The sequence below is a fragment of the Sebastes fasciatus genome, chromosome 1 (assembly GCF_043250625.1).
Source record: "Sebastes fasciatus isolate fSebFas1 chromosome 1, fSebFas1.pri, whole genome shotgun sequence".
Lineage (NCBI taxonomy): Eukaryota > Metazoa > Chordata > Actinopteri > Perciformes > Sebastidae > Sebastes > Sebastes fasciatus.
Genome location: NC_133795.1, coordinates 33,452,541 through 33,480,158, shown reverse-complemented (window position 1 = coordinate 33,480,158; position 27,618 = coordinate 33,452,541). Strand labels below are relative to the sequence as shown.

Genomic DNA, 27,618 nt, shown 5'->3' with positions numbered 1-27,618 from the left:
CTGATCTGTTGGTTTTATTTTGCTGCCGTGGTGAAGCACTTTGTAAAGAGGACTTTGAAAAGTGCTCTATAAATAAGGACTATTATTATTATTATTATTATCAAGTATCAAATGTAGAAGTACTTACTGATGTAAGTGTTAGTTACATTTTTACTGTTTAATAAACTGCTGGGAAGTTTAATCTATGAATATATATACATAACGATTTATAAAAGAATAAATGTTGTGGTGTAAAAAGTAAATTTTTCTCTGAATAATTGAAGACATGAAATACAAAAGTGAAGTACAAGTACTTTACATCTCTACAGTACAAAAGTAAAAATTTATGAAAATTAATATTGATAATGTTTCTTGTTGTAATTTCAAAGATAGATAAATATTTTTTTTCCAGTCTGATAACATGAGATCTTCTGTATCCACTTGTTCCAGTGCTTCAATGTGAGGCTCATTTTTTATGGCTACAAAATGACATCAAATGTAAAATTCAGATTTTTTTTTTTATGCACGGTGATTCGAGACAAACAGTCACATTGTGGTATAAAATCTTTTATTAACCACAAATGATCTTTTGTACAATATTAATAAATATCACCTTCCTCACTTGACCTAAACAGAAATGTATGCTTCTTGATGAGGAGATTTGTTTAAAAAAACACTAATCTAACCTAAAAATTACAAAATACTACTTCACTTCCACTCTTTCCGTCACTGAAGGCATCTTTGGTTGAGGCATCTCTGTATCTTTCAGTCTGTTTTCAGTTCACGTCACTTCCAGCACACCACGATGTTGGGATCATTTTCCAAACGTTCGTCCAGCTCCTGGTAACTGATCCCTGTAAAATGACAACATTGTAAGCAGACTTGTTTTCTACCATTAGTTATGAGTTATAATAAACACACAGAGAGAGAGAAAGAGCGTTGAAACCTGCCTGTTTTGCAGCAGATCTCATCATAACTATGGCAACCGGTATAGAGTCGAGGCAGCCTGCTCCTCTCGTCACGGATCACCTTCACCGGATATTTCTGCAGCCGTCGAATAAGAGACTTCATCAGTCCAAATTGGATCAGCCTCCTGAAAGGCAACGCATGACATGACACACAAGTCAATAAATGTCACTCTGACCTGACTTTTCAAGAGTCAGGAGATTTCAGAGATTGATAAGGTGATTGATGGCGACCTCTCATCAACCCTTTGAAGCTGCTGTGCGTAGCGAGAACAAAGGTCTCGGACTGTGGTTCCTGGACTCAGACCGCAGTACAGCTGGAACACATCTCTCAGACTCGCACGCTTCTGACCTGACAGACAATAAAATATATGTCAATGACAAAATAAAAACATAAAAAAAGAACACTTGTGTTCAACAATCGTGACCTTTGTTTACCTTGCTTAGTGACGTAGCTGAGGCACTCCTCCTGAATGGACTTATCATCTATGAGGCTCTGGACTTTGGGGGTGGTGCAATACACATTAGAGTACTGGAGGTAGGTAAAAAAAAAGGCACAAGACGATCAGCAAACTAAACAAACCCTCTAATAGTTATAAAGGAGAGTTGGGCCACTGTTAGGAAAAAGTAGTAATATTACCAGAAAGAAAGTTGTATGTATAAAAAGATTAGAATTGTATTTTTTTTAGGATTAAAGAGGAAAATGTATGAGAAAAAAGTCATAATATTTCTAAATTTGAATTCTCTTAAACAGGAGAGCATTGACGTGTCAAAAGAAAGATTTGAATGACCTTAAGTTATGTATTCTTTTTCTATTATCGCATCATGTTTCCTATTTATATTACTATTTCATTATGCTTTATTTTAACTTTATTTTCATATTTAAGTTGTACTTGTTTTAGTATTTCTATATGCACTTCTATATATGTTGCACTTTTATCTGTTTTGAATTCAAGAATTTGTTCTTTCATTGGCACTTTATCTGCTTTATATGAGATCGCTTCTGATATTTGCCTCTTATTTTTTATATATATCAGGTTATTTTCTGTACTTAAATTTCACCTGCTTTATATGGGCTTATTTCTCTTATCCATATCTTACTTACCTATATGAACTATTTCATTTATTCTGCACTTGCACCTCCATCTGTTTCTAAATGGGCTCAGTGCTGCTTGATATACTCTATGTTTCATTTTATATCCTGTAAACTGTTTCTGGAAAGCACTTTGTGCTTATGCTTGAAAAGAGCTATATAAATAAATAATATTATTTTTAAGTTATAAGTTTCACCAATAACTTTTCTCTCACAATATTACAACTTTTGCTCATAAAAATCAGATTTTATTATGAAATACTATGACTTTTTCTCGTAATATTATGATTATACTCTTTAAATCACAGTGGCCCTAATATAAAAAAATAGTGCTGCCATACTTGGAATATTGACACCAACGTCACGGCACCATAATACCTGTGAAGGAAAAGGAGGATTTCAGTGTCTCTCTTTCTGTTTCTTTTGGAAATAACAGTCTTACAACACCGAAGTGCGACACACAAACACACATAGCATAATTCAAAGAGAGAAGATGTGTGCTAACGACCATCAGCGCCACCACAGATAGTGGTTTGTCATGATGTGCTGGTGTGGATCAACCCCCGGGCTAACTGTACATAGAAAACTGCCGCTGGTGTGTGTTGCCCTTTATTCAATGAAATGTACTCACAAGAGATTCTGCACCGCAATGCGAACAAGATTCAGCTCTACATCCGCTTCAGCAGAGATTTTCTGGATGTGTCTAAATCCATCAATATAGGGCAGGATCTGCAGTAAACAACACGCAGTGGAACATTACTGGCTCCTTCTAAACTCCATGACCTGAATTGCTGGGTTAATAAGAGTACGTTGTACCAGCAATAACACATTATTGTACCGATAAAATGCCACCTTCTCCTAAACTTATGCCTCCTTTTCATCCATAAAATAAATGGGATGTGAAACAAGACGTCCATATCACGCCATGTGCTGCTGATAACAGACCTTCTATCACTAATCTTTCTCCTCTTCTTAGAATTTTGGCACATATCTTATCACAACGTCCGTTGATATCAGCCACAAGGCTTACAGTACCTGTTGAGTGGTGAGATCCCATTGAGATTTGATAAAATGGTCTTTGCATTGGGTGAAGACGGGCACATCGTACTCCTGGACAATCGGGGGGTCCTTTCGTAGCTGGATCAGCTTTAAGTGGATGGTGTTGGACTCATCTAACAGCACACACAGAACAGAAAAAGAGACTAGATAAAAATGAAATAAAAAACTATTGTTGCCCCCATACCAAAATGAGGTTTTCAAATGCCAAACCATGAACTTCAGTGCTCAATACTTTTCAGTTAGAAGTCTCAACTGAACATTTACTGACATGTCTCATTCTAAAACAGTTATATTGTATATATTTGTTTTAGTATTTTTTATAGTATCTTTTTTAATACTTTTATTGTAATTTTTCTATATTTATGTTCTTGATATAGTATTTTTATTGTATCTTTTGGATATTTTTACTAAGAATTTTCTATTCTATATTTATGTTTTTGTTATAGTATCTTTTTCATATTTGTATTGTAATTTTTTCTATTCTACATTTATGTTCTTGACTTCTGCAGTACTTTGCCTGTATTTTCATTTTCTCTTAATATGTTTACTGTAAGCACCGAACACCAAGGTAAATCCCTGGTAAGTGAATAACCTACTTGGCAATAAGCCTTATTCTGATTCTGTGCTTTTTACCGAAATGAATCAAAGTTAAAGATGAAAATAAATTAAAGCACTGGTTAATAATTATGTTTGCACTTTTGAAGGATCAATATGATTAATAACTGTTTCGAGAAAGGACATCCATTTCTTATAATCAGTTTTAGAAAAGGGTCTAATTAATCTGTTAGATACCACATCTTGAACATATATCATTGTCTGTAAATAAATTATGGAATATTGTAGGTTAATTTTTCATAAAATAATAAATTTGAGTTTGAAAGCTGTCTTTAAACAGCTAGAAAAACAACTAATATTACAAAATATAATGAGTAAACTGCCGAAAAAGCAAAATTTTGTTGTTGAACATGTCTTTACAATACGCACTTTACACTACTGCTTGCACCGTGGTGGTAATGAAACCGAAGTATCACTAAATAAAATTTATGGTCAGTCACTTTTGGTGCTGCGGTGACAATATCTTCAAAACTAGTTGGAAGAAAATGAGCAGCTGAACAACATGTTTTCTACTAACACTTTTTCAAAACACTTTTACAGTCACTCACTAAATCAGAACTGTTTCCTGCAAAACACACACACACACACACACACACACACACATACATATAATTTGCATTTCACCACCACCCTCCGCATGTATATTAAAGAGTCAAATGGTTGTTTGTCACAGATAAAACACAGTAAAATACAGAATAATGTACCTATGGGTAAGGTGCAGGCTCCTGTGGCATTAAGTTCTTCTAACAACGTCGACATAATGGGTAAAAGTTTCTGCTTGCTCTCCTCATTGGATATAAAGCCACTCTCCAGCTGCAACACAGCGAGGCACAAAGATTTAAAATCATCTCCGAGATGACTGAAAACTATCAGCAAAACATTAAAGCAACCAGATGTGACAAGTACAGATGTGAAAATGCATCATTCACTACCTCCAGGGTCGTGAGGTACCCAGACAGCTTCTTGACAATCGGCTCCAGAGCACACGTGTTGGTTTGGGCGTCACAAACAAGGCCAAGGTTAAACAGGAGGGCATTTCTGCTGTACTTTTTATGCTCGATGCACACAGGACACCCGATTAGCTTCTTACCCATGGCCGTGCTAAAACAATAAGATAAAAAGAGCATAGAGAGGATAGTTTGATACTGAAAAAGAGCAACATATGCATAAACATAGATCTCAAAGGGGCAAAAAACAAAACAATTAATTATGTCAAGGAGAAAGAGTAGATTACATACACTGTTATCAATTTGTTTTGCAGTTCTGGCTTGGTGATGATATAAACCTGAACTGTGTCAAAGAGCTCCCGTGATATGTATTCCTCTGGGACCTGTCACGAAAGGACATAGGGGACATAATACATCCTATAAGATACCATAAGAAGATTATGTACTTTTCACTTCAAGGTCAACACCACAACAATATGTAGAGGGATTAAACACCTGCTTACCATTAATAAAGATTCAATTATTCTAATTTTAATTACATCACACGTACAGTCAAACACAAGGATGCAGAGTGTCCCAGAGCGAGCTGTGATGCTGGAGCTATTTGCCAAGATTTATAGCAACATGAGAAACAAGAAGAAGAAGAAGAAGAAGAAGAAGCATTTGGGGCTTTAGTGCCTTGCTCAAGGGCACCTCAGCAGTGCCCAAGAAGCATTCTGGCATCTCTCCAGTGACCAGTTCACACTCAGTACTTGGTCCATGCGGGGACTTGAACCATCGACCCTCCGGTTCCCAAGCCAAGTCCCTATGGAGTGAGCTGCAGTGGCCGAGGTGTCCTTGAGCAAGGCACCAAACCCCAAACTGCTCGGGGCGCCTGTCAGGGGCCTCACTCTGTCATATCTCCATTAATGCATGTATATAGGTCCTGTTTGTGCATGTGTGTGTGTGTGTGTTTTTCGAGTGAAAAATTGAATTTCCCCTCGGGGATCAATAAAGTGCCTTTCGTCTCCTTTCTTCTCTTGATGTTTCTGATATCAGAAACATAATCAATGCCTTTATATGTAAGGCATTGATGTATGTATATATTTATATTAATATTTATATTTTTAATATCTTTTAATCCTGACTTTTTACAGTGCTTCCTGTATTGTAATGAGATATATGTTATGTATTGGTTTTCTTATCTGGACTTTGAGTCTGCAATAAAGTTTGAATTGAAAAAAATTGAATATCAAATTATGACTTAACACACATAATTTAACTATCACAACAAGAATAATTAGGCCATGTTTTATAGTGACTATGGTAATTATTAATAAGACAGTTGTGCTCATTTTATTACTTCTCACCTTGTTAAAAACACAGTATTTGCACACTTACCTGGTATGTGATCTTTGGACCCAGGGTGGGGTGAAACTCACTGAAGAATATACACTCTATTCTAGTGGTCATGCCCATCATAACCCCAGATAACCTACCAAATGATCAGCTTGACACACTTTAACCAAACCCTCTGTCTCCTGTGTGTGTGTGTGTGTGTGTGTGTGTGTGTGTGTGTGTGTGTGTGTGTCTGCCCTGATTTGCCTCTAACTGTTATTTAGCATCTGAAGCTAGCTTCCTGTTGTGACGTCTTATAACAAGCTAGAGACCTCTGGTGAAACACATTTAGCAGTTCTTACATCTGGACAACATCCGTACAAATGTGTTAAGACTGTATTTTGGGATTTAAATGCTGTAAACCTAATAGCAAACTATAAAACAACAACTCTCCAGTACTCGACTCACTCAGACACACACAGCAGATAGAGGAACAACAATACTGGTGTCTTCACGAGCCACTCGGAATTTACTAACTCAGATAACCGACCTCGTAAATACTACGTAGACAGTGAATGAAAAAGAGGAGAATGCGTCTTTTTCACCAAAAAAAAAATAATAAGATTATCTCAATGTATAAAATCAAAAACATTTCCGGGTTTTCAGCAACTATCACCACTTTTCAGATGGTCAACCAGCTAAAATAATATATATTCAACAGTCCCTAAAGGCAGCACTAGTCACCATGGTTAGTGCTGCGCAGGTGCGACTCAAGTGGAGACGTATTGCGTCATGACGTCACTAGTTGGAGAGGCGTGCTGGCTGCACCATGTGTAGTTCAACCTTCAACTAGCTCTCCATCCGGTTATAGAAAATGTAGTTTAATGACCATTTAACCGATTTAGGGCGATACAAGTGACCCAGACAGAGCTCATACAGGATAGCACAGCTGATGGCTACACAAACGATGTGTTCCTGTTAAAGGAAAGGAATGATAATGATGTAAAAAGGGGGTGTTTGTTTAGTTTGTATCAGTCATGTGGAGGAGATGTCTGAGTGCAGGCTACCGATGCTTTGGGTGCAAGAGTGTTGGACCAAAGGTAACTCACTCTATCACATAGATGTTTGTTGTTGTTTTCTGGGAGTCCTGTAACTGTGACTGCATTTAGCACAAACGAGTAAAGCAGGCTGTTTAAAATATAGCCTTAACGTTACACTAGAAGGTACATACACAGGGAAGAGTAAGAAATTAGAGACAAATGATCACCAAAGAAAAGTAACTGTCCCTACTAAACTTTGAGGGCTATTAGGTACATTATTTGTAGCAATAGACTATGGAGGACCACAAGAGAAATAGTAATAAGGCATTTAATTGAATAATAACTAATTGTACAATAAAAATAGCCTTTAATACATTTTTATATATTTTGTATTCTTTTTATTGCCCATTAAAAATTCAAATAATGAATTACTTTGTAATTTAGTCCATTTATTCATAGATTAATAAATCAATTTCTAAACTAATTTATTAATGGCTATTTTTTATTGTACAATTAGTTATTAATCAATTAAATGCTTTTTTAATATTTAAATGACTTTCCTCCATAATAGACAGCCAAACTTACAAACTAGTGCACATACAAGCAGAGGGATCATGCTTTGTTTATTATTTATTTATTGAGCTATTTATTGGATGATGTGCATTTACATATGAGTGGATCTAAGATCTTTGTTAAGTGTGTGTCTGTGTAAATTGTTGATATTCAGAGTACTTTCAAACAAGTGAAGGAGGGCTCATGTGTTTAAATTAAGTATATGACAGCCATTTTTTTTTACCGCTTTTAACCTTTGAGGGTCAAGACTCCCTGTGTGTCCAAAGTTACAGTTGTAGGGCTGCAACTAACGCTTCATCATTGATTAATCTATAAATCATATTTTAATAATTGATTCGAAATGCCCACCACATGTTTGTAGAACCCAATGATACGTCTCAAAATGGATTATCTAGTTTGACTAACACCCAGAGGTATTATAATGGCTCAGAAACACAAGCTTGAACCCAAAAGTAGTGACCGCCAAAGATTAGATGTTTTCCTGTCATTTTACAGAAAATCCATTTACACACAGTACATGAGAAACACCTCTCTGCATCATCCAGTCTTGTACTATATTGCATTAGATTGTGAAGGCAGGCCTCTGAAATTTTCAAATTTGACTCCTCTGAGTCGCAAGGGGCCCGGGGGAAATCAATAATTGCCTGTTAAACCACAGCTTGAATGCACGATAGCTGTAGATTTGTGGTTAATTAGAAACACTCTGTAATCTTTTAGGGTCTTTGGGGCGTCCATGTGGTGCGTACATGCAGCGGTCCAGCAGTACCTGGCGGCAGGATCACAGCACTTCAGGTGGTGGATTTATGGAAGAGACACTTTGCGGAGAGAGGCGTGTCGGAACCGGACCACTCCAGCCTTTACATCATTGCTCATCTGCTCGGGGCTAAAACTGTGAGTGGACATTTACTGAGCTCATTCATTGCCTGACATAATGAATGAATAGAGACATTAACATTTAACAGCATCCCTTCATGCCATTTCTTTAAACAGATAGAAAGTCTTGGACAGGGGAAGTTAACAGAGGTCCTCAGCCCAGAAAAAACAGAGCAGATATGGAAGCTCTGCTCTCGACGCCTATCCAGGTATAAAGTGTCTACATACACATCTGTATAAATATGTATTCAGATGTATTTTTACTGAGAATACTCATGTGTGTGTGTTGATGCAGAATGCCTGTGCAGTATGTGATTGAGGAGTGGGACTTCAGAGATCTGACACTGAAGATGAGGCCTCCTGTGTTCATACCAAGACCTGAAACAGAGGTTTGAGAAGAGAGAAAAACAAACGTAAAGTGAAATCCCAGTGATCAATCACACACGATCAGTGTTTTCCATTTATGTGTTGGTGCAGGAGTTGGTTGAACTCGTGCTCGCTGATCTGGAGATGAAGACCGGGACTGGAGTCTGTGCAGACACCCACCATACATGCTTGGAAGTGGGATGTGGCTCTGGTGCCATTTCTCTTAGTCTGCTGAAGAGTCTGCCTCAGGTGAGGTTTGTGTTTATTGTAGGAAATAGATTTTTAGCCTCTAGGAATGGCAGTGTCTGTCCATCAGTCCACCACTTTGATCCAGGCTGAAATATCGTAACTGCTGGATGGATTACCATGGACTTTGGTACACACTTTCATGTTCCTCAGAGGATAAATCCTGCTGACATAGGTGATCCCCTGACTGTTCCTTTAGCACCACCAGAAAGTCAAACTAGTCACTTTTCACCATCAACATCTGATCGATGTATTGGCACCACATTTTGTATTCATAGTCCCCAGAGGATGTATCCCAATGAGTCTAGTGTTCCTGACCTTTACGTCTAGTGACACCATGAGGTTGACATTTTGTGGTTTTGAGTGAAAACCGATGGATTGCCATTAAACTTGGTACAGACATTCATGTTCCCCTCAGGATGAATCTGAATAACTTTGGTTGTTCATTAGGAGGTTCAGTATGAAAGGTTCCCCATCGTCATGGGCATCGGATCAGAATGTAAAAAACTAAATATTTGAATCTGAACAGTTTATTTTTCTTCAAAACTCAAGTAGTGGCATTTAATGAACTTAAAGGGGAACTACACCCATTTTCAAAATTCATACATGTTATTCTATATGGTTTAAGACCGTTCAAAAATATTAAACATGAACGGCCCCCTCCCAAATCCGAAAAAGACAAGAGTGCTAAAACTATTTGTTGCTCCACAGACAATGAATGGGAGACTGATTTTATGGACCCACAGAAAGTTTGTTTTCTTTTTTTATACCCAAATGAGCTTTATTCTAGGGATGCACCGATCCATCTTTTTCAGTCCTGATAACGATACCTGTGGTTTGGGTATCGGCCGATACCGAGTACTGATCCGATACCAGCGTTTAATTAATAAGCAGTATGCCTCACTTTGTGGAAGTGACTTGAATCATTATTTTATGTGTAAGGAAACATCCGGCTAGACTTGACTTTCCTAACTTTGCAAAACAAAATGTAACAAATAAATACATAGATATAAAATGTAATTGTTCTTTATGATTAAAATAATTCTGCACCAGTAACTTGGTAAAAAAAATCTTCAAAATTAACAGGAATGACGATTCAGGTGTAAACATTTTCAATGCAGCAAAAAATTTGTCAAAACTTTAACAGGAATTTAAATGCCAGTATACATTACTATGTATGTAGTGTATAAACATAGAATTAAATTGAATAGATCAGCCCCATTGTCAGACACCCAATCCAGCTATTTGAGTCAGTATCGGCCTGATATCCGATCAAGTAATCAGTACATCCCTACTGTACTTTATTCTATTGTAGTGTTGTCAGTTGTGAAACAGAAAACAGATCATCCCCCTGGGTGCTCTCAGTGTCATCTTGAACATCTCTCCCCATTCATTGTCTATGGCGCAGCTCCACAGTTTTACACCCTATGACATCACAAGATTGAGATTTAGCCTCAGGTTTTTGGATTTGGGAAAGAGTTGTTCATCTTTAATATTTTTTTGGACTGCCTTAAACCATAGGAATAACCTGTATGAATTTTGAAAATGGCTGTAGTTGCCCTTTAAGCACAAGACACACATGGGTTGGCATATCTGAAATAAACCAAATACAAGATTAGACATTAACACAATAAATCAAATCAGTCTCAAATGTCCATCTTAAAGAAATAACGCTAAATAAAGCTCTCAGTTAAACATGGACATAGGAAAGAAGTAAAGCGTAATACAAGGAAGACACACCTCTTACCAGACCTGCCGCTGCCCCATGTGAAGGTGAAAAAGAGTGCAGTCTTTAAATAAGGAGTGAGCAGGTGAACTTAATCAGGTTAATGAGGGGCGACAAAGAGTGGAAACAAGAGCCAATCAGTGATGAGGAAAGGAAGTGTAAAAATACAATAATATACAGTAGATATCTTTACATTGGTGATCCCCTGACATTTCATCTGGTGCCAAATTCATTGCAAAACTAATGACATCCCCATCAGCTGTTAGCGTGCTGAAATGTTGAGCATGCTAACACGCTAAACTGAGATCTTGAACATGTTAAATATGACACCTGCTAAACACAAGCATTTTAGCATTGCCATCGTGAACATGACGCAGTGCTGACATTAAAATAGTACTCCACCAATTTAGCATTGCACTCCTATAACATTGTCAAGATGTTGTCTTTTGTATTCCATGCTGACTTGTTAAAACCTGGCGCCTACATTACCCACAATGCAACACGCACAGCAGTTAGGTTGGAGATTCAGGTGTGTTATGCTAGTAGCAGCTAATGTTTTATCATTTTTTTTCATTTTCAAACTGAAATGGTGAAGTGATCAGTTGGCTCAGAGAGAATATATTTATTACAGTTATGACTAATCACTGGTTGGTCTCAGTTTAAAAAATGTGAATAGTTTGTCAGTTTCCGGTCCTTATACGTTGAATACTTTGGGTTTTTAGGCTGCTGGTCAGACTAATGAAGTCATTTTGTTTTGGTATCAGGTGATGGCCATGTGTCAGTTTTGACATAAAGACTAAATGATGAATCACTTAGTAGAATAGTTAAAGGCCCCATATTATGCTCATTTTCAGGTTCATACTTGTATTTTGTATTTCTACTAGAACATGTTTACATGCTGTAATGTTAAAAAAAACTTTATTTTCCTCATACTGTCAGCCTGAATATGCCGGTATTTACCCTCTGTCTGAAACGCTCCGTTTTAGTGCATATTTACGGAATTGCAACAGAATTGCGTTGCTAGGCAACAGTTTGGGTCCATGTGTACTTCCTGTCAGCTGATGATATTCACATACACTGCAACCAGGAAAAAACTGGGACACATTTAGAATGTTTACGTTTAAAATTGTGTAAAGGGTCTAAATATTGTATATTCGTGACATCACAAATGGGCAGAAATCCTGACAGCTTGTTTCAAATGCAGAGCTTCCGAATACGGGCTGTGTGTATTTCCCTGTGGATTGAGTGTTTTGATACTTTCACGGTATTTATATAGGACTTAAGCCTGCTTTATAATAAAAAAACATGAAAATCTCACTTTGTATAATATGGGACCTTTAAATAGAACAATAGAAACATCAGTAGGTTAACAGATAATGAAAGAAAACATTAGTTATCAGCTGTAGCATAGATATACATGGTTAAGTCGAAGGCTTCGTAGTAGAATACACTATTGACCTCACATCACAAAGCACAGTAAATATTGTCAGCTCACTGCTGACTCATACTCTCTACCATCCTGACATCTGGTTATCTATGTCTGTTTATTTGTCTTTCTCCAATGTTAGCAGATCGTAAAGTTGTAAAAATGTCTCCTCATGCAGACAAATAGATCCTTTTCCCTGAGGTACTTGTATCCAAACAGAAAACAGCACTTTTAATTGCCGTGTTTGTTTCTTTTTCCCTAGCTTAAAGTCATCGCCGTGGATCAGAGCCAGGATGCGGTGGATTTAACAGGGGAGAATGCGTTAAGGTAATTGTACCATGGCACACATAAGCAAGTTGTCAATATCCTTATTGATTTACTTTTATTAAAGACTTACAGTTTAATTGGGGCGTATAGAGTAATGCATAAAGTCTGATGAAGGACTTTTCTCTGCAGGTTGGGGCTTCAGGACAGATTACAGATTCATCATATAGATGTAATGAAAGGTAAGTGAAAGCAATGCATTGCAATTATTAAAAAATGCACCTAAACATACTGCTGATTTTTTTTTTTTGAAGTTTAAATTTGTGTTTTGTCAGATGCAGAAGCTGTGTTGAGCCTCTGTAGCCATGTCTCAGCGTTGGTCAGTAACCCCCCGTACCTGTTCTCAGAGGATATGACGACGTTGGAACCTGAAATATTACGGTGACTTAATCATATTCAACCTGTCTTAATTAATTTTTTACTTAACCTCTCCCCATAGATAGCCTTTATAAACAGTATTAACACTTAATAATGTGCTAAACTATAATGCAGTTTGAAAGTGTGTATTAATGGATTTGTCAACAATTAGGCAACAACTCTAACTGGTGTATAAACATTTAATGAATGATTGATTGTAAAATAGTTGTTATCATTGATAAATATATATTACATGCATGAACAAATCCTTATAGTGTGCTATGAATAATCTATTAACTGTTCACACATATGACTCACTCACATTACAAAATGTCTTTATATCTGCCTACACATTAAAGGCTGTAGCATACTGCCCTACAAAGACAGACAGCAATAACTACAGAGAACCTGAAGTTCAGAAAGTAGTGGTTAAAGGGTTTAAAGTTTTTCAGGCTGACTGGGGATATGTGTAATAAATGGATATGATAATGTCTTTTCATTTGACAATGTGACTTAATAACACCGAAACATGGATTTCACTAGAGTCAAGAGCAAGAACGTAGCTGCTACCTTATTTATGTTGGATAAGAAACTAAATTACCAAGATATTAATTATTAAATATGAATATATTTCAATAACAGGAAACGGCTATGCGGGGAAAGTAAATGTAGCTTTAGCCTCTCACTAGCTAGCTTTAGCTTGATTTGGCTCTCTTGCTTTAGCTGTGGGTAGTTCACTGTTTGTTTTAGCTGTGTTTTGTTTTAACTGCACATTTAACATACTGTTTTCTTCTAAATTTTACATTTCTATGACTTAATGAAATTATATATGTCAACAAGTCAAATTCTGGTCTTTTCTAAATTTTGACTAAACACTTTTTACTTAATTGTGGCTTTGTAGGCAGTATAGTGTGTTATAATGTGCTATAAACCATTTCATTAACTGTATATATACTGTTTATAAATGCTAAACAGGTGAAATAAAGTCATACTAATATTTAAGATTTATTTAAAAATAAAATTGTATGTACTACATTTTATCTTTGTGTCAGAGTAACCAAAACAGCAGGTCAAACCTTTGAAAACGCATAAAATGTATAAAATTAATTTGCATTAGTGCATTACTTGTCCTTAGAAATGTATATTTTTTTTGGAAATATGTGACATCAAATGAATTTATTCAAGTGATTTATGGATTACTGTGTGCCCAGGTTTGAAGACCACGCTGCTTTAGATGGAGGTGAAGATGGCCTAAAAGTGATCAAACAGATTTTGACTCTGGCTCCACAGATTCTATCAAATCATGGGTAAGAAACCCCACCGCCCGACACACACACACACACACACACACACACACACACACACACACACACACACACACACACACACCTGGGTTTAATTCCTAACAGCGGCGGCTTGTCACTAGAACAGCATGTTCAGAAAAACACACGTATCGTGTTGCCTTTTTAATGAGTTAAGCTTTTTAAAAGACTTCCAGTGAATACAGCTCCCGACTCGTGCCACTGCTCTCATCCCAAGGTTGCTTCTGATCATTCTGTCCGGTCGATAATGAATTTTTAATCCATTTTGTGTTCTCTGTTTCTGGTGAATATAACAGCCGTGTTTACTTGGAAGTGGATCCCAGACACCCCCCGCTCATTCAAACGTGGGTGGAGGCGAACGTGGAAGAGATGCGTTATGTGGAGACACGGCACGACATCAGCGGCAGGTTAGAGCAGCCTTTATATGTCGTGAAATCATTTTGTCATCATTTGAGCTGCTGTAACTTCATGCTAAAGTGTTGATCTTTTAACCCCATCACTCTATCTGATTTAAAGTAAAATGCTGCACTGTTAAAATCAGATCTTAATTACAAAATGAAGCACAATACACCCCTCCTGTGGGCTTCTTTCAAATTTCAAGTCCAAAATTCAGTGTCTTATTTGTTTGTTTCTCAGGCCGCGATTCTGCATCCTCCAGAAAGAGGAGTCAAACAAGGAGCACAAGCTGGATCAGGATTGAGAAACTGAGATCCTATTACGCTGGCTTTAGCCCAGGTCGCCACAGCCCTCGTTCTCCCCTACCCCCACTGAGCCGCTGAGCACGCGCCCCCACCGGCTTGATCACTCTAAATGCACAATTTGCAGAAGCTCAAATCATTTTCACTGTCACTGTTGCACTTTTAATCCGGTAACATTTGTGATTGCATCCCTGCGCCACAATCAAAAAATGTGTGCGAGATGGCACAAAAGCAGGCTGAAAGCTGAAGGTAATTACTGAGGCTTTTCTTAGAACCCTCCCTCTCAGAATCTCACCCTCCTCCCAGGAAGCATTCAGCAGTTCTGTGAATCCGCTGATGAACGGTCCTCCCCTTCGCTCGTCCACTCGCTGACTCAGATGCAGGCTATACGCATTGTTGAGCAAAAAAACGCACACACACACACACACACACACGCTCACACAATGTGGCCTTTACTTCCTCACACAATCTGCGCCTCTCACACACTTAAAGCTCAAAGTCTTTGTGTTTCAAAGGTGATTTGGAGCAGAAAATATTTCGTAACAAGTGTCACAAGGGCAAGTCATCATGTGGTGCTTAATAATAATGATGATGATGATGACAGTATTTACCCCTGTGAGTAACACACGGAGAAAATGATTTAAAAGGACAGCGAGTTAGACTCCAATTGGTTGTTTTAATAGAAAAAATTAACACATGTAAAAGGTAGAAAAACTGAGAAAAATAAAACGGCGTAAAAGATGTCTCAATGGAATCAGTGTACTTCTTAGGAACAGTATGTACATCCAGAACTGATGAGGGTAAAACAGCCACATCCATCATGAAATAAGTGATTACAGTACTGAGGTTTGCTCACGAGTTGTCTTTTTTTTTTTCTGGGGTACTTCATCACTCAGTCCTCGACAAATTGAGTCTGAAAACCAGGCACGTCAACTGAATTTGTACACATTTTCGCCAGCACAAACGTGACCCTGTGTCCAGTATTTTTTCGTGACTGGCCTCCAGCTGCTGGAGCAGCGATGTCATTTACAGGCACTAAGGGACCTGTTGGACAGTTTTTTTCCCCTGTAAGTCATATTAATGGACTTGAGGGACCCCCTCATACCTTGAAGGGATAGTCCTGTATGTAGCGCAGCAGAGGCCTCGGGAGTGGTAGCTGGTCGGGGCAGTCAGAATGTATGTTGATGACGAGCCGTGTGAGGTGCTGCAAGGAGGGGAGGCCCTGGGGCTTGAACACGGCCCGCTTCAGTTTCAATACCACAGATGTGTCCTGAATTATCTGCTGAGAGGGTTTTGACGGAGCCTCCTCCACCACCTTCCCCTCCTCCGCTTTCCTCTCTGGTCCCATGTAGTGCTGCACCAGGCTTGGCACGTTGGGGAAGGATGACAGGCTGGGCCGGGCCGGCGAGCTGGAGTCCAGCAAGAACTGGGCACCGCTGTACTGGATGCGTATACTGGTGGGGCCGCGTGCAGTCCTGACCGAGAGGGTCAGCATGTACAGAGGGTGGCTGCTGTCCCGTACCAAAAAGGCTCCTTCAGATGCCTCTTGAAGTGCAGCGTGGGCCTGAGCTGCCGTCACAGCTCCCCAGTACCATCCTACACACACACACACGCACATTCCTAAATATTAGTCATCAGTCCTTTTCACTGTCCTCTACGCTGCTTGATTTTACAGTTCACAGTCCACAATCAAACCATTTAACTAAATCTTTTACAAAAGAAGACAAAATATGCCCCCTGGAACAGTTTGTGGATTTTCAAGAATCTTATTTGTGGCTGTAAAACGTGAAACAATTTGTACCTGAATTTTCTAGATAGCAGAAATTGCTGGCAATCGCCCGCAGGTCCTTTGTGGGGTCCCATAGCGGAGGGGTGCTTTGAAGGCAAGGGGTAGGATGTGCAGTTCCTGCCCGCATGCCCCGAGGGGATTCAGTGGACGGAGAGGCGGGCAGAGGAGCTCTCGGACTGGAAATAAAAAGGAAAATATGGTTTAAAAACACATACGACAAAACAGTCACAGCTTTTGCATATTAATGCAGGATTCTACATCATTATTTTTTAGTTCAGTGTCTATTGCTAAATTAGAAGAAAAGGTCACTTCACTGTCCAGTTTCAACACACAAAATGCACACAGTGATGTGAATGTTTAGTCTTGTTTATGATTATATAATCACATTTTTAATTAACTCTGACTTAGTGACATATTTTGTGTTACTTGTCTTTTGTCTGTTATTGATTGATATTGAATCTTGGTCAGAACACTCATTAAATTAACATTTTAACCTTAAATAAGAGGTTAAATTTAAAAAGTACTGTATAATTACTACTATTAGTATTATGGAGTTTCTGATGAAGAACATTTTTTAGCTTTTATAATCAATGTAAAATAGGCATTTGGAAATGGTAGACTTGAGTAAAAGACAACCTTATAGAGAACATGTCTAATTTAAAAACTGCTGTATAATTACTACTATTAGTATTATGAAGTTTCTGATGAACACCATTTTTTTGTTTTTATAACCAATGTAATGTGGAATTGGTAGACTTGAGTAAAAGACAACCTTATAGAGAACATGTCTAATTAAATCTCATCTCTTAAGACTTTAAATACAACTTAACACTAATTAAAAGTGCATTACTTCTACAGGTATAGACTTGTTTAGTGGTGTGTGTTTATTTAACACAGCAGACATTAAAAGAGAACAAAGAGAAGTGAACTCACCCTGGTACACAAAGAATCATGCTATTTGTTGAATCCTCTGTGTTACGATCCACTCAGTGTTTCTTCTCCAGGAAATAACGAAAACATAAAGAGACTGTTTAAGAAATAAACATTTTTTAAAAAACAGCCTTTAGTTGAAAAAAATGAGCGTGAACGTCGTTATAAGCTGTGAATCGGAGAATAAAAGACTCCGTGTACCCGGTAGGGCTCTGGTCCTGTACTTTATATATAAATATAAAGTATATATATAAAGTTAAAAGATAAAAACACTAAATATAGAAGGTGTAAATGTCCGTAAAGCAGCGTGTAGGTTGTGGAGTGTGTTGTCACCAGAGTGGCTCCCAGTGTGTGAAGGACACAGTGTAAAGGCTTGGCTTTTAAAAATTACCGTTTCCTAGAAGTCTATTCTGAGAACAGCACCGGCGGCTCTGACGTCACACCGGCCGCACCAACTCCACATCCCGCACCGTCTCGCTCTCTCGCTCTCTCTATCTGTGAGACACGCAGATAAAGACACGTTTCTCTCCGGTGAAACCTGCTTGTTTTTACCGGTTAACTCTCCTTTTGACACCGCGCCGCACCTCTCCTCTCCTCCCGGTGTGTTTCAGTCTCATCTCCTCCTCCTCCGATCCACCGGGTTTTGTTTCCAGCCGCCGGCTCGTGCCTTCGCTGAACTGTGCGCTCGCTCCCAGGAATCGCGCGGCAGCTTCTCCCTATCCGCTTTCCAGGAATCCTGACCGGGTTGACTCCGCCCCGCCGGGCCAACCCGGTGAAGCAGAGACAGCAGAGCAGAGAGTCAGAGAGTGTTTCTGGGAATCCAGCGCCTCGACATTAAAGATAATAGGAATGCACACAGGCTGTTTCCACTAATATAGATCCCCCCTCCGATCCACCGTGGAAAAACACCGCCAGAGCTTTTCTCGGAGGTTTGTTATGCTCGAGAAAGTTATTATGACAATAAACTACAGAATGGTTACTGTTTGGTCAGAGGAAATGTCATGTTTGTTCCTCTATAACCGTGTCTTTTATACTGCTTGATTTGATGAATCATGTGTTTGTTAAACTGTATCTCTGCTCATGATCTCTTTTCTAGGGAATCTATCTAGGAAAGCTCGACATCTATTAAGCTTATTTTAAATTAGGGATGCACCGATATACTGATACCGGATCGGATATCAGGCCGATACTCGGTGAAAATGGGGCCCATCTACTAAATTCAACTTTATGTTTATATACATTATATATTGGAATTTTAGCTGGTGTACGATTTATTATTTTAATACTGATGCTGGAGGTTTTCTCGGAGGTTTGTTATGCTCGAGAAAGTCATGACAATAAACTGCAAAAACGGTTACTGTTAGGTCAGAGGAAATGTCATGTTTGATCCTCCTCTATAACTGTGTCTTTTATACTGTTTGATTTGTTGAACCATGTGTTTGTTAAACTGCATGATCTCTTTTCTAGGGAATCTATCTAGGAAATCCACATCAGCTCAATATCTACTTTAAAGTAGTGATGCACCGATACTGATACCGGATCGGATATCAGGCCGATACTCGGTGACAATGGGGCTGATCTACTAAATTCACTTTTATGTCTATATAGATTATATATTGGAATTTTAATTCATGTTTAAGTTTGGAGCGATTCGTTGCTGCTTTAAAAAGGTTTACACTTGAATTGTAGTTCATTTTGAAGATTTGTTTTACCAAGTTGCTGATGGTGTATGATTTATTATTTTAATAATAAATAAGTCAATTAAACTATATGTATTTATTTGTTATGTTTTGTTTTGCAAAGTTAGGAAAGCAATGTTTATAAGTCAAGCCTGATCTTGCCTTACACATAAAAGAATGATCCCTTCCACATAGTGAAGCTTATTAATTAAACACTGGTATCGGATCGGTATACTCGGTATCGGTCGATACCCAAAGCCCTGAAGGTATCGCCATCGGTATCGGGACTGAAAAAGTTGGATCGGTGCATCCCTACTTTAAATGACTAGATTCAGGCCAAATAAAGGCTTCTGAGTATAACACTGAGGCTGGAGGTTTTCTCAGAGCTCAAGAAAGCAACTTGTTATTTGGACAATAAACCACAAAACGGTTACTGTTCGGTCAGAGAAAATGTTATGTTGCTCACGGTTTGTCCCATCTTCTAATCTTGTCTTTTATACTGGGTTATGCTTGATTTGTTAAACCATGTGTTTCCTATACTCTTACAGAAAAGAAGTATTCTTAAAGCATACTTGAATAAACTTCTTTTTTGTGAGGGTAGCGTTGCCTGAGGTTAAAATTGTATTTCTGCTCATGATCTCTCCTGACATTTCTTTTCTAGAGAATCTATCGGAAATCCCCATCAGCTCAATATCTATTTACTTTAAATGACTAGATTCAGGCCAAATAAAGGCTGCTGAGTATAACACTGATGCTGGAGGTTTTCTCTGAGGTTTGTTATGCTCAAGAAAGCAACTTGTTATTGTGACAATAAACCACAAAAACGGGTTAACTCTACTGTTAGGTCAGAGAAAATGTCATGTTGCTCAGTGTGCTCCACCTCCTAACCTTTGTTTAAACTATGAGAAGTATACTTCAAGTTCATTTTATGAAGTAAACTTAAATATAGTTCAAGCATATTCCCAAGTATAATTGATATACTAATATCAATGTACTGGTAGTATACTTGTAAGTGTACTACTTCAGTACTTCTTGGGACTAAATTGGCCCCATTTTTAGTTTATAAAAGTATACTTCTAAGTATACTTTAAATGGCAGAGTAGTACATCAGTTGCATTTTGTACTGCAACTATACAGTATATGAACTATACTTCAAGTGAACTTATAGGTACTGTTAGTTTACTAGTTAAATACTAGTTACCCACTTTGTAGTTTATGAAAGTACTGTTTAAAGTATACTCTCAGTAAACCAATAGTTCAATAGTTTTTTTAAGTAACTAAGTTTTCTTTAAGTTATCTTTTAGTACTTATCCAAATATACTTATACTTTCTGTATACTTTTCAGTATTAGCCAAGTATACTTGTACTTTTCAGTATACTTGCCAAGTACTTTAACTCTGATAATAAAAAGTGATCTGAAAGCTTCATTTAAGTTTAAAAGAAGTATACTTATAGCATACTTGAATAAACTTCTTTTTTGTAGCTTTGCCTGAGGTTAAAATTGTATTTCTGCTCACGATCTCTGCTGACATTATGTTTTCTAGGGAATCTTTCTAGGAAATCCACATCAGCTCAATATCTGAGGGTGGAGTCGGGTAAAGTGGGCCACTTTTTGGTAAATGATTTATATGACCATCAAAAAAGCTATGCATGAGATCTAATGATATTTTTTATAAATTGGCATTGTCTCTTAAATATTTATTTGTTAAAAAAAAAATCTGAAACACTAACTATTGTATTTGGTATGCCGTAGTAACAACACCATAAATACATTTCATGCAATAAAAAGCCGAACAAATATTTCATTGAGTAATGCATGTAAAAGATAACTGATCATGTTGTATGGGTGTGTGTTAGACATATAGATTCAGGCCAAATGAGGGCTTCTGGGTATAATACTGATGCTGGATTTTCACCTTATTGTTCAGGTTTTCAAAACAATACCACACACATAACACACACGTGGTAGATTGAAGCAGCACATGAAACTCTTCTGTATCATAATCATAGCCACATCCTGGACGGCCTGCTGATCCAGAATAGCTAAATCTCAACCTTTTCCAAGAAATCCTGAAATGTGCTTTTCTTTTCTAAGAAGTCTTGTGGACTTTTATCAGTCCCTGCTGGATGCGGTCGAACAAATATGGTTTTTAAGTTCAGGACGAAGAAAGAACACCACAATTATATTTGTGTTTTGCTTTATTGTATATTATATTCATCTCTTTTGTTAAACCTGACCAAACTGGCAGCAAGTGTATATAGTCTATTTACAACAATCACTTGTAGCACATTAAAACAGGACCTGACAGACATGAGAAACCATATTTAAAGAAATGACATACCTCATAAAGGATTGTTTGAATGCCTGATACAACAGCAACAGCATTTCCAACTGTGAGTGTTGTCTTGGGGTGTATAATATGAAAAGGCAGTTTTGCTGAGAGAGAGAAGAGACTCCAGGGACAGGATTTAGTTTGGTAACTGGAGAATGCAGCACGTTTTACAAGGTAGGCAGGGAAATTACCAAGAATTTGAAGATGAACAGGAACATACTGTATGAACCTTCCTGGCTGTATGTTCCCATTGACTCAGCTAAATTTAATTACATTTTTGAGTGATTACTTTTGTGAAGATAATTGCACTCACAGCACATTATTAAAGATGTATGGAGGCCAAAAACAACAAACATGGAGAAAGGAATTTTCTGCACACATTAGTCAAGATACAATCTTAATTGTATCTGTGGATATTTCATTGTATTTGGACTAAGGCTGCATCTAATAATTACTGTCATTACTCATTAATTTTCTTGATAACTCCAACATCAGCAAATATCAAAAAAATTCTTATTGTCTGATCAATCAGTAAATATTAACATTTGACAAGCTGGAGGCTGGATCTTTTTGCCATTTTTGCTTTACAAATGTCTTAAATGATCAATTGATTATCAAAGTGCTGCTTATTTATTATGCTGATGACCTAATGGATTAATTGACTAATCATTTCAGCTCTTGTTTGGACTTTTGGGAACCATAATTATCCCATGATCCCACAATTGTTTGTGTTTACGTATTTTGCAAAAATTAAGACTTCACAAACATAAACAAAAAAATAAATAATATACAGTGCAGAAAGAGGCAAAAAAAAACACTGGGCTTATCTGAAGCCTCCACCTAGAGACAAGATTAATATACTAGAAATAATATGACTACATAGTAGTATAATAATCCCATGTGTACTTGCATGGAAAAGCTTGTTGTGCTTGGTGTTGATGTCATTATAAGCTTTCCCTCATGTCAAACAGATCGAGTGTTTGGCTTTATTTAATATTTTTTTCAATTACAAAACCAGCTCCAGTCTGGGATTTGCATCATGTGTTACAGTATCCTGATACTAGAACTAGAGGCACACAAAGGCAGTCATTAACGGATTTTTATTAACAGTTTTTATTTTATGATTATTGGCCACAATTCCTGAAATAAACAGCATGGGCTCTGGGCTGTTTATCCACAGGCTTGTTGCTAGTTGTGTCTTTTAATGGTGTGAGTTTTCCAGTAAATTGTAGCGATTGTGCTTTTTTCATCTTATAAATAAATCAAATTATGAAGTTGCTGTCTACTTTCTCTGCAAGCCAGGCAAGGTCTCTGGAAAAAGAGTGGAGTTCACAGCATTTATTTCAGTAAAGTCTCTTATCTTCTGTGTCCAGGTACAACAACACATGTTGTGTATCAATGCAGAGGCAGTATAACAACTATTGAGGCTTCACACAAACGTTTTTATAGATCTTCTCCTAACATGGCACCTACTGTATGTTTAACCACTGGAAATCTCTTGCAACTGAAAAAAGCACATTATTATTGTTCCTCCAACAAATTATTATTGTAACTTGTTTGCAAAATCTAGTAATTCATCACCAGTTTGCTACTTTTGTTTTCATTATTAATAAATGAACATATCCAAGCCATTGTTTGTATATTAATAAACCTTATATTGTGAGAGAAACTGCTTATTAAACAAAATATTCTTCAAAAGATTTTATATATTTTTTTCCAAGATGTTCCTGAAACTATAGAACCAGCTAAGTTAATTTTAATAATTTTCATCTGTGACAGACTCCTTTATTTCTATTTATGCACTGGATTGTAGCACAATAGTGCCTCTCAACACCACACACACCACATATTTGCCGATATGTGGAATATACTTGTCCTGTGTGAACCAGCTTAATACCCAGAACTTACTAAGAATTGGTAAGTGGATTGATGTGTGGGACACAATGAATTACTGTTGTCCTCTTCCAACCGTGGAGGAAAAAAAGCTGGATGTTTTCCAGAGGATTCTGAGAAAAGATTTAATTGCCTGGAACCAGCAACATAAATCCACCTTATTCATCAGCAGAGCTTTGCTCACAGGGAGCAGGCCGACTGCTGAGTGAGGCTGCTGTCCTCCACCAAAGAAATGCTTTGTCAACAACTTCAACTAATGCATCATTTTAAAAATGTGTCAATGATTTTTCTGCCATAGCAGCATTGTTCTTGATCAGTGGTTCTCATCCAGGGGTTCTTGAGGGGGTCTTAGAAAAATAGGGAATAGTTCATTTTCACTATATAATTCATTATAGAAGTGAGTAAGAGTCATAAGAGTGACTATTCTGTTAAGGTGACCAAAGTGGCGAGGGCTGGAGACTCTGTATTGGACATGAGGAAACCCAAATCAGGCAGAGAGAGAGAGAGAGAGAGCCAGGATATCCCACCATAAAGGAGACTATTTGAGATGACTCTCCCCTTTAACCTCAACAAGTGTTGGCGTCTGCATTAATACACAAACCAAGGCCTATTGAAGGACGCTGGGTCACGCATCATCAATGCGTCATATCTTTAGGGTACAACACATGCGTAGTAAAATCTGGTCAGCACTTGTGAAATTGAGCCAATTGCAACGCCCAACCGCAGCTCCAGTTACACTGAACATGCGTCATATACCCCCTTACCCCAAGACCTGTGGCCGCAGTCTGTGGCCCCAGCCTCCTTCAATAGGCCTTGGGACACACAAGGAAGATGCATGACATCAACACTGCAGAATTGCACATGCATCTAATCATCATCTTAATTATCAAAGCAAGTCAGATAATATTTGAACACAAACATATATTCCAGCTAAACCTATGTATCTAGTCATAAAGTGAACAAAAGGAATGGCATTATAAGACACTTTCGAAGACGCACCTGATGAAGGCTGAAGGATGAAGGGGATCAGGTATGGCTGGTAGCGGGGCAACAGAGAAATGTTCTTCCTCCTCCTCTCCTACTTATAGGAGCACAGTGTTCACATTGGGCTCACCTGTGCTGTTAGCTGCTCTCAGAGCTCAGTAGGGATGTAGGCAGACATGAAAGACTTTCCAACATATTCTGATCATAGGTTTCACTTGCTCCACGGTTACCTCCTCCACTAACAACCCAAATCTTAAGTGCTATATAAATACTATGAAAGTATCGAAACACTCAATCCACAGGGAAATACACACTGCCCGAATTCGGAAACTCTGCATTTGAAACAAGCTGTCAGGATTTCTGTCCATTTGTGATGTCATGAATATACAATATTTAGACCCTTGACATCATTTTAAACGTAAACATTCTAAATGTGTCCCAGTTTATTCCTGGTTGCAGCGTATGTGAATGACATCAGCCGACAGGAAGTACACATGGACTCAAGCTGTTGCCTAGCAACGCAATTCTGCTGCAATTTCGTCAAAATGCACTAAAACGGAGCGTTTCAGACAGAGGGTAAATACAGGCATATTCAAGCAGACAGTATGAGGAAAATAAAGTTTTTTGAACATTACAACATGTAAACATGTTCTAGTAGAAACACAAAATACAAGTATGAACCTGAAAATGAGCATAATATGGGACCTTTAAGAGCAATGTCTGGCCTATTTTCTTTTAAAGTATATGTTACGTTCTCCCGTTTACCATCCAGGGGATGGAGGGAGTAACAATATATTTTAACCCAGGAAAGAGAGAGACGGGCAACGGATGTGCACATAGAAAGGTAAAAATGTATTAACAATAAATGAAAATGTCCAACAACCAGCTTAAATTTACTTTCTAATAGAAAGCGTTAGGCTACAGTCAGCACTACAACAATATACACACTTAACTCACGACAGGGAAACCACTGCCGACTTAGACACACACAAGCCAACCACCGACATAACCACCGCACACACACAGTCTGACAACTGCCGTTTGGCCCACTGGCACCATCTGCTCCTCTCTCCTGGTCTCTTATACGGCCAGCCATGATTGTTGATTAGGCGCAGCCACGTTTATCCGGTTACTGCAGCTGCACAGCGGGGGAGGGCGGCGCCTGAAGAGACACAGGAGAGGGCACAAAAACACAAAACACACTACGGCACGTAACAGCGTATCATTTAAATAATATGTAAACAAGAAGTATAAGTAAACACATTTATAGGGCAAGTAAATCATAACAGACTACAAGTTATTATAAAACAAAATGTAAAATCTTGTTAAAGTGCATGCTCGACCCCGGGAAGATCTGGCCTCACAAGTCATTTTGATCTATTCAAACTTGGTATTTATGCATAACATTGACTTTATTTTAAAATGTTGCTTTTACATTAACTGCATGATAAATGTGACATAACACATACATCACCACGGCTGCTTGGCCTATAAAGTGCTCCAGGGATGACGTATTTTTGTAGGCCAAACAGGAAGTTGGCATCGCCCTGGTTCCCTCGACAAATAGCCAATGGGATTTTTACATTGGGTTTTGGATTATTGCAGAAAATAAGCTTTGTGACAAACACGCGTTTATGATACTTACATGTTTTGTTCTGTAAAAAAATCTCTAATCCACTTTTATGATTTTTGAAGCAGGAACGCAATCGCCAGAAGTAAAAAGCTAACGTTGGACTGTAAACGAACTACACCACGGTCACATGAGCGCGAGTATAAACAGCGAAACTGTAAAGGTGGACGAGTCAGCATGATGATGTTTTGTAGTCTCATTTATAGGCAATTATTAGCAACCGCCTTTTTTAAGACACAGAAATTCACACAAGAAATTCACAAGTGGGATATTTACTGACGTATTTTAATGCTAACTACTAAATGCTAACTAATGCTAACTCATTTCCGGGTTTGAGGACTCATTTCCGGGTTTGAGGTCTCATTTCCGGGTTTGAGGTCTCATTTCCGGGTTTGAGGACTCATTTCCGGGTTTGAGGTCTCATTTCCGGGTTTGAGGACTCATTTCCGGGTTTGAGGTCTCATTTCCGGGTTTGAGGACTCATTTCTGTAGCACTCTATTGCGAAGAATTCAAGCTGGCTAGCAAGCTAATATTGCTAGCTATACCGTTATTATCGTAACAAAATCAGCTAGCCAGATAACAATATTTTTTTTTAGCGTTGGTTAGCAGTTATGTTATTGTGTTAGATGATTGTGTACATATTTTCTCAGAAATCTAGCATTATCATGAATGTCCATGGGGGGCGTTTGCATCGCTATTCAAAGATTAGCAAGGCCACTAGCATCCAAGAAAAACTAGTTCTATCTAGAGGTCAGAGGGGAATAACGGGGCGTCTTACCCTACTTTTGTTTACGACCAAATACCTGAAAAAGTAATGTCATCCCTATCATCCTGTACTGTTTCCTGTTGTACATGTGTAAAAAATTTAACATGCTAAACTAAGATTGTTAAAAGTATTATACGTGCTAAACATCACCATGGTAGCATTGTCATTGTGAGCGTTGTCTCACAGAGCTGCTATCAGGCTGCAGACTATAAGTCTTGTTTCAGTAAGGACTGAGTACTACCATTACCAATAAAAAACACCAGAAATGTAGGTAATCTGCGTAAGATTTCTTAGTCAACCAAGACCCTTATGACCAAGTAGTCTACAAACCGACTAAGGCCCTGTTCAGACCTGGTATTAACATGCGTCCTCAGTGATCCGATCACAAGTGGACAGCTCTAAGTACAGGTGTGAACGCACTCAAGACGCATTGAGATCGGATCTTTCAGACCACATTCAGAAGTGGTCTGGGCCACATATGACCACGTCTTTCAGCAGTGTGTATGCGAATGTGTCCTAAGAGAGAGCAGCCACTCTACTGTGTGTGCACATCGTTAGTGTCAGTGTAAACAGCGACCTTGTTCCTCGCTGGCTTTGCAAAGGCAATAAGTTTATAGTATTTACACAGACTGATCTGACAGCGGAGATGACCTCCAGAGCAACTTGAAACGAGTGGTTCTGCATTAA

General features: G+C 38.1%; 3 protein-coding genes across 10 annotated transcripts; 1 reads left to right on the top strand and 2 right to left on the bottom strand.

Moving 5' to 3' along the window:
- Positions 1-530: 530 nt before the first annotated feature.
- On the bottom strand, positions 531-6,616 carry nprl2 (NPR2 like, GATOR1 complex subunit). Of its 2 annotated transcripts, XM_074644594.1 has the most exons (11): positions 6,039-6,616; positions 4,950-5,041; positions 4,644-4,812; positions 4,416-4,524; positions 3,073-3,209; positions 2,669-2,766; positions 2,379-2,415; positions 1,383-1,476; positions 1,179-1,296; positions 930-1,072; positions 531-833 (listed from the first exon to the last, which is right to left on the bottom strand). In XM_074644594.1, exons 1-11 carry the CDS (start codon positions 6,117-6,119, stop codon positions 766-768), a joined length of 1,146 nt encoding a protein of 381 aa, XP_074500695.1. In that variant the 5' UTR covers positions 6,120-6,616; the 3' UTR covers positions 531-765. The 2 variants fall into 2 exon arrangements, with proteins under 2 accessions (XP_074500695.1, XP_074500701.1); XM_074644600.1 differs by lacking the exons at positions 2,379-2,415; positions 2,669-2,766 and having other exon boundaries at positions 6,039-6,613.
- Positions 6,617-6,774: 158 nt separating this feature from the next.
- On the top strand, positions 6,775-15,669 carry hemk1 (HemK methyltransferase family member 1). Its single transcript, XM_074644614.1, has 11 exons — positions 6,775-7,075; positions 8,306-8,479; positions 8,579-8,670; positions 8,757-8,850; positions 8,939-9,076; positions 12,488-12,552; positions 12,682-12,731; positions 12,825-12,930; positions 14,118-14,213; positions 14,525-14,635; positions 14,865-15,669. Exons 1-11 carry the CDS (start codon positions 7,013-7,015, stop codon positions 14,926-14,928), a joined length of 1,053 nt encoding a protein of 350 aa, XP_074500715.1. The 5' UTR covers positions 6,775-7,012; the 3' UTR covers positions 14,929-15,669.
- cisha (cytokine inducible SH2-containing protein a) lies at positions 15,583-18,378 on the bottom strand. Of its 7 annotated transcripts, none has more exons than XM_074644644.1 (5): positions 18,230-18,378; positions 18,037-18,140; positions 17,649-17,742; positions 16,728-16,891; positions 15,583-16,522 (listed from the first exon to the last, which is right to left on the bottom strand). In XM_074644644.1, exons 3-5 carry the CDS (start codon positions 17,666-17,668, stop codon positions 16,026-16,028), a joined length of 681 nt encoding a protein of 226 aa, XP_074500745.1. In that variant the 5' UTR covers positions 17,669-17,742; positions 18,037-18,140; positions 18,230-18,378; the 3' UTR covers positions 15,583-16,025. The 7 variants fall into 7 exon arrangements, with proteins under 7 accessions (XP_074500745.1, XP_074500762.1, XP_074500753.1 ...); XM_074644661.1 differs by having other exon boundaries at positions 17,649-17,713; XM_074644652.1 differs by having other exon boundaries at positions 17,649-17,710.
- Positions 18,379-27,618: the final 9,240 nt, after the last annotated feature.